General features: G+C 62.0%; 1 protein-coding gene across 1 annotated transcript; it reads left to right on the forward strand.

Moving 5' to 3' along the window:
• Window positions 1-205: 205 nt before the first annotated feature.
• Window positions 206-2,054, forward strand: PNMA8B (PNMA family member 8B). The gene is given in 2 exon segments (XM_028087867.2): window positions 206-1,489; window positions 1,491-2,054. Coding segments are annotated over 2 exon segments (1,848 nt in total).
• Window positions 2,055-7,026: the final 4,972 nt, after the last annotated feature.

Genomic DNA, 7,026 nt, shown 5'->3' on the forward strand with positions numbered 1-7,026 from the left:
CAGGAGATGCCAGCAGCTGGGGGCAATGGGGAGGAGGGGGGGACCTGTTGCTCCCAGAGAGCTTCATCCTGGCTGGGCTCTCAGCCAGGCCCGCAGCAAACCCGGCCAAAGCAGCCAGCAGACACGAAAGCCCCCTGCGGATTCGCCAACAGCCCGGGCGAGGGGGCATCAGCACAGACCGCTGCGTCAGCGGGCTGGAGGCACCATGGCCGTGAGCCTTTTGCGGGACTGGTGCCGGGGGCTGGATGTGGACATGCACCGGGCCCTGCTGGTCACCGGCATCCCGGAGGGCCTAGAGCGGGCGGCCATCGAAGCCGTCTTGCAGCCGGCCTTCCTGCCCCTGGGCGCGTTCAGGCTGTGGAACGCCAGGGCCGCGAGGGACCACAAGGCCGAGGCCGCCCTGGTGGAGTTGGTGCAGGACATAAATCACGCGTCCGTCCCCAGGGAGATGCCGGGCAAGGACGGGGTCCGGAGGGTTGTGTGTCGGGACCCGGCGGAGGACCCAGGAGTCCTGAGGCAGATGAGACGCCTGGTGCTGGATGAGAGGCCCTGGCAGGCCACAGGGCCCGGGGCCGCCGGGGACACGCTCCTCTCTCGGGCCTGGGAGCCCCGGGCCCAGGGCTCAGAGCCGGCCGCCAGGAGGGCTGGCCCACCTCCCAGGCGGGGCCGCCGGGCTCGCAGAAACAGAGCCAGAGGCAACAGGTGGGCCCCGAAGGGCCAGAAGACCGAGCGAGGGGGGCGGCCGCCCACGTGGGCCCGGCGGGAGTCGGGCGCCTCTTCCGAAGGCAGCCTGGGCATCGCGCTCCAGGAGCTGGACCCGGACGACCTGAGCGCCGACGAGGCGCAGAGCGCGCTGTCCGCCAGGCTGCACCAGGCCGCCCAGGAGCCCAGCAAGAAGGAGTGGGCCCTGCGGAGCGGCGCGGACGCAGGCCAGGGGCCCCGCGAGTTCTTGGCCCTGGTGACGGTGACGGACAGAGCCAAGCGGGAGCCGGCGGAGAAAGAGGCGCCGGGGCCCGCGGCCGTCAGCCTCGACGGCAGCGGCGAAGCGCGGAGCCGCCGCGTCCCCGACTTAGTGGCCCTGCTTGCTGTGCGAGACGCGGCCGACGAGGAGCCGGCCCACGGCGACGCTCCCGAAAGCGAGTCGCAGCCGAACGGGGAGCCGGCAGACGAGGCGCTGGACAACCCCGAGTTTGTGGCCATTGTGGCCTCTACGGACCCGTCGGGCCCCTCGGCCCGCGAGGAGCTGCTGAAGATCGCTTGGGTGATCGAGTCCCCGGGCTGGAGCGCCAGGAGAGACGGCACGGATGCCCTCCGCGAGGTCCTGGACACGGGGGGAGCCCGCGTGAAGGTGGAGGAGGCGGGCCGCCAGCTGGACGCCCTGGTGCTGCGGAAGGCCACGGACGGCGGGAGCCTGCGGGAGTGCCTCTGCGCCCTGGCCGCGCCCGACCCCCCGGCCCCTGGCAAGAGGGCGCGGCGTGGCCCCCCTGGCGGGCTGGGGCGACGGCGAGGGAGGCCTCCTGGAGCTCGTGGCGCTGCAGGCCGCGCGGGACATGGCGGCGGGGGTGACGCCAGAGGCCGGGGAGCGCGCCCGGGAAGGCGGGAGGCGCGGGCGCGCCAGAGGCCAGCTGGGCGAGGTGCTGGCGTTGCTGGCTGCCCGGGAGGGCGCGGCGGCGGCCGGGGGCCCGGAGGCGGCGGCGGAGGCGGCGGCGAGCGAGGAGTCGCAGCCCGAGCCCCGGGCGTCCGGGAAGGCGCGGGCCAAGCGGGCCCGCACGGCCTCCGGGGCCCTGGGCGAGGCGGGCGAGGCGGGCGCGGCCCCCGCCCCGTCGGGCTCCCGCAGACGCCGAGGCGGAGGCGGAGGCCGCGGTGGGCGGGCGGTCACTCCCGAGACGCGAGCCGAGGCCCGGGCCGCGGCGCACGGGAGAAAGAAGGGACGCGCGGGCGCGGGGGTCCACGCCCAGGCCGGCGAGGCCAGGGCTCCGCGGTCCCCCGGCTCCGAGTCGGCCAGCGGGAGGAAGGCTCGTCGCGGCGGGAGGCAGTCGCCCAAGTGCCGCTAGGGGACCCCGGAGCCGCGCGGCCGCCCCCGGGGCGCTGCCCCCGGGCCCCTGCGGCCGAGGCGGCCTCCCAGCTTCTCCGCGCCCACCCCGGCTCTGCTGCGCCGCGGGCCTCCCGCCGCCCGCCTCCCTGGCCCCTCGCAGTCCCTCCTTGGCGGGCGGCGGGAGCGATCCCCAGGGAAGAAGGAGAGAGATGCGGGCACCCCGGAGGCAGCCGGCCCAGGTGATGGGACGGTGTCTCGGGCGGGGCCCACCCAGGGCGCTGGGCTTTGGGCGGCGCCGGGTTAGCACGCGGGTGAGCGTGGCGGCGGCCGAGGGGCAGTGGGGAGGCCCGCCGTGCCAGAGAGTTCTTGCAGGCCCTCTGCGAGGCCCCCGGCGTTGCAGACACCTGCTTCAGGCGTTCGTCTGTGGGCCACTGGCCCCCTGCCCCAGTCTCATGGGGCCTGGGGTCTGGGATGGAGCCTGGGCCACCCAGCTGGGCCGTGGGTGTCTGCGTGTAGCTGGGGCCTGAAGGCTGAGCCTCCCTTGCTTGGGGGAGGAGATGATATCAGAAAGAGGGGCAGCCCAAGGGCAGAGGGGGCAGCTCCTAGGGGAGGGGAGAGGTCCTCTGAGAGAGGAGGGAGGAGAGGTGGGGAAGGGTGGGGGCAGGGGAGGAGGAGGAGGAAGAAGAAAGGGAAAGGGCACGAGCCCTGCCCCCCTGGGGTGCAGCTGAGACAAGTGAGCCAGCTCCTCAAGGCCAAGGCCGGCCACCTGCTACTGTCCACAGGCTGAATCTGTCACTCAGGCTGCCCAGTGATTGCCAAAAATCTGAACTATTTGCCACCATTTTCAATCCCATAAACTCCAGATTTCTGGCTTCCGTCATTGGCAGTGCAGGGCAGCGCCCCGCCCACAGGCCTGTGGTCCCCTCACCACCCCACCACCCCCCTCGTTGTCCCAACAGCTGTCCCCCCTGTCCCGTGGGCTGACCGGCCCCTCAGCACTGGCCTTGCAGCCCCTGGCATAAGAGGATGCAGGGTCCCGGGTTCACCCTCTGAGCGAATTAGGCCTCGGAGGGGACGCTGAGGGGGCACCTGAGGGGCAGGGGCCGGTCCAGCCAGTGTAGGAGCTGCCCGGGGAATGGGGTTGAGAGGAAGGAAGTGTCCCCAGGAGGGAGCTGCAGCCCAGCCCCGAGTTCCCCCAGGAGCGTGGCTCAGCGCTGTGGGGGTCAGCACCTGCTGTCCCAAGTGTGGCTGCTTCTGCGGGGTGTCAGTGTCCGCGTGGTGAAGCGGACGCCAGGCTTTCCTGCCCACCTCACTGGGTCCCCTCAGTAGCGCTCTGCCCTGGATGCCAAGTCCTCTTGCCCTGGGGCTGTGTGTGCCTGTGCCAGAGTCCCTGTCCCCAGGGGGTGCCAGGCCCATCGTGCCAGGAGGGCCCTCCCTCCATGTCTCCAGGAAGGCGCAGGGGCCTGGGGGCGCCCTCACAGCCCGACTGGACTGTGTGAGCCCGACCTGGGGACACCCAGGTGCAGAAGCGGACTCAGGATGTGCTTCAGCTGTTCTAGAAGCTGCCTCCCTCAGACCCACGGGGACCTCCATGGGACAGTTCCTCAGATCACCTCCGAGCAGGGTAGGGTAGGCCTGGGGCCGGGGCTGCGGAGGAAGCCCCCTCCTCCCTGTGTGTGGGGGGGATGGCCCGGGGCTGAGAGGCCTCTGCGGCCTCCTGGGGTCGGGGGAGCCCCAGAGCAGGTGTAGGTTCCTTTCCTTGTGCACTGGTTGCCTGGGACCCTTCAGTAAAGTGAGTTGAACATCCTGGCCTGGGTCTCTGTGCTCTGGACCATGGGGCAGGGGATGCCCCACCTCCCATAACTGAAGTCCAGCCGGAACACTGGGACTGTCCTGTCACTGATTTGCACCCCCTTTTCCTCCCTTCATCAGTGCCTGTCCCCCCCACCCTGCTCTCTGCCCCAGCATCGCCTCCCCCAGGACAAGCCTTGTCCCCACCAGCTTTCTCAGGCCCAGAGCAGGGATGTGTTTGTAATTTGGAGCCTAAGAAGCCCCACAATCAAGGCTGAGGATCCACTTGGATCCCCAATCCTTGGTCTGTGCCCTAGTGGAGATTTTAGCCAGCTGTCCTCTGATGCCAGGGTCCTGGCCATCCATCCCAGTTGTAAATATTTTTACGTCACATCTGCCTCCAGCTCTCTTCTCCAGAAGAAGGAGAGTTAGTAGAAAGCACTAGGCCCCTTCCCCACAATAACTGGTGGAGGAAGCCAATAGGAAAGGGGTTTCCCTAGTCCAGGCTATCCATGCTGACATAACCTATTAATTGAGAGGTCTGAGATTGGGTGGGTGCAGGGTGGAGAGACATGCAACGTTTTATTTTATTTTATTTTATTTTATTTTATTTTATTTTATTAGAGATTTTATTTGTCAGAGAGAGAGAGAGCGTGTGCGCACAAGCAGGGGGGCGCGGCAGAGGCAGAGGGAGAAGCAGGCTCCCCCCCTGAGCAAGGAGCCCCACACGGGGCTCAATCCCAGGACCTCGGGATCATGACCTGAGCTGAAGGCAGACATTTAACCAACCGAGCCACCCAGGCATCCCGAGACATGCAACATTTTAGTTTTACTTCAGTCTGTGCCTATATGGACCACCTAGAATCTTCCTTTCCCATCCTGCAATGACACCTTGAGCCCAGCCCAATCACATTTGGTGAGAGAAAAGTCCATTCAATCCTGTTTAAAATTCCCTCCTCCTTCTCTCTCCTTCTCCAGCTCTGGCCCCAGGACGTGCAGTGGGGGTCAGGGGCACATCCTCCTGTCCTCCTCAGCCCCCTCTTTTGGGGTCTGGCTCCCTGCCATATTGGACTACGAGAAAGGTCTTGCAAGGAGACATGTGTCTCCGATCTGTCTGGTCAACGTCATAGTCATAGGTTGGCTTTGTGGCTTTTTCAGCCACCACTGACTCCAATTTGGAGTCCAGTTGCCCAAGTTCTCATGAAGCACAGACGTGGATTCTTTGGGCATGATTAGAGATGAAGGGAAAATAATGAAACAAGTGAACAGAATGAGGATGACAGGAGGACAATCAACTTAACTCTGCTCCCAAGGTACAAAATTAACAGCGTATTCCTCAGAACTAAGATGGGGCACCCTATAGAGTTTGCATTGGACCCTATTGCTAGGTTGGAAATTACCCCCAAACCTAGCAGCTTAAAACAAGAAACAGTTACTATCTCCCAGTTTCTGAGGGTCATGAATCTGGGAGCAGCTTAGCTGGGTGCTTCTGGCTCGGGGTCTCTCCTGAGGTCAGGATGTTGGCTGGGGCTGCTAACATCCGAAGGCTTGTATGGGGATGGAGGACATGCTTCCCAGATGGTTCATTCCTGGGGCTGTTGTCTGGAGGCCTCAGGGCCTCACCGCATCGGCCTCTCCACAGGACTGCTGGAGGGTGCTCACAACATGGCAGCCAGCTTTCCCCAAAGTGAGCGATTGCAGTGGGGGAGCAAGGAGGCCACAAAGCCTTATACAACCTGGTCTCAGGAGCCACACACTGCCATTTCTGCCACTTTCTATTTGTTGGAAGTGAGCCTTTATGGCCAGACCTCACTCGAAGGGAGGAGAATTAAGCTCCACCTCTGAAAGGGAAGAGCATCAAAGAGTGTGCTATAGAACCACCACAGAGGGACGCCTGGGTGGCTCAGTCAGTTAAGCGTCTGACTCTTTGATCTTAGCTCAAGTCTTGATCTCAGGGTCATGAGTTCAAGCCCCGTGTTGTGCTCCATGCTGGACGTGGAGCCTACTTGAAAAACAAAACACCACAGAGATCTTTTTCATTCCTGGCTCATTTTCTGCCTAACTCATAAAAATTAAAGCCACACATGCATCAGGGGAGAAATTGCTCCCTCAGATGTTCCTGAAAGAGCGATGGGCTAGCTGATTTTTCTCCATTCTCCATCCTAGCCCGTGCTCATGCGTAAGGTTTGGGCTTAGGGCTAAGAGGTAAAAGGTGTGTAATGGGCTCATGGGCAAATTCCTCCTTTTCTGAATAGCACCTTCTGCTTATGTAGGAATCTATAGTTTCTGCCCTGCCTAGATCTAAACAGTGAGAAAGGTAGTGAAATTACAGCAGAGAATTATTACCAGGCAAAGGAAGCCCATTGCACCATTAAGAAGATTTTCTGGGACAAGTCACAGAATTTTCGGCTAATAGTGGCTCAAACGTAGCAAGAAAGCCAAGGATTGGAAGTTGCTGGGGTTGATTTGGCAGCTCAACAATGTCAGTTCCAGAGTCTGCAATTTTCCCTGGCCTCTCCTCATTGTCACAAGATGGCTGCAGCCACTCCAGACATCATGTTCACACACCACATTCAAAGACAGGAAGCAGGGGAAAGCAGAAAGCAGGAAATTTCTCTTTGTTAAGGGTGGGAACACCTTCTCCCAGAATTCGTCAGCAGACCTCCTTTCATATCTCTTTGGCCGGTACTGAGGCACATGCGTACCCCCTGACCAGGGTGGAGCTGATTAAGGTCAAGGAAGCTCTGTCTTACCCTTGAACAAAATCTAGCTTCTGTTAGGGAGGAATAGAGGTGGGGAGTAGCTTTGTGGGCAGGCACTAAACAGTATTTCATATGTGTCTGGTTATCTGTTGTTGCACAACAAACTGCCCCAGAACTTAGTGCTTAAATCAACATTTATTGGGATGCCTGGGTGGCTCAGCCAGTTGGTCATGATCTCAGAGTCCTGGGATCGAGCCCCGCACCCGGCTCTCCACTCAGCAGGGAGTCTGCTTCTCCCTCTCACTCTCTTTCTCTCTCTCGAATAGATAAATAAAATCTTTAAAATTTTTTTTTAAAAATCAACATTTGTTTTGCACACAAATGTAATCAGGGCAGGACTCAACAGCAGCACTCATCTCTTCTCCATGTGGGGGTGTCTCTACTGAGAGCCAAGGATCCTTTTCTAAGACTCACATGGCTGGCGAGATGGGGATAGCC

The sequence above is a fragment of the Eumetopias jubatus genome, unplaced genomic scaffold (assembly GCF_037043125.1).
Source record: "Eumetopias jubatus isolate StellerSeaLion01/CBP00866 unplaced genomic scaffold, mEumJub1_p1.0 scaffold_10, whole genome shotgun sequence".
Taxonomy (NCBI): domain Eukaryota; kingdom Metazoa; phylum Chordata; class Mammalia; order Carnivora; family Otariidae; genus Eumetopias; species Eumetopias jubatus.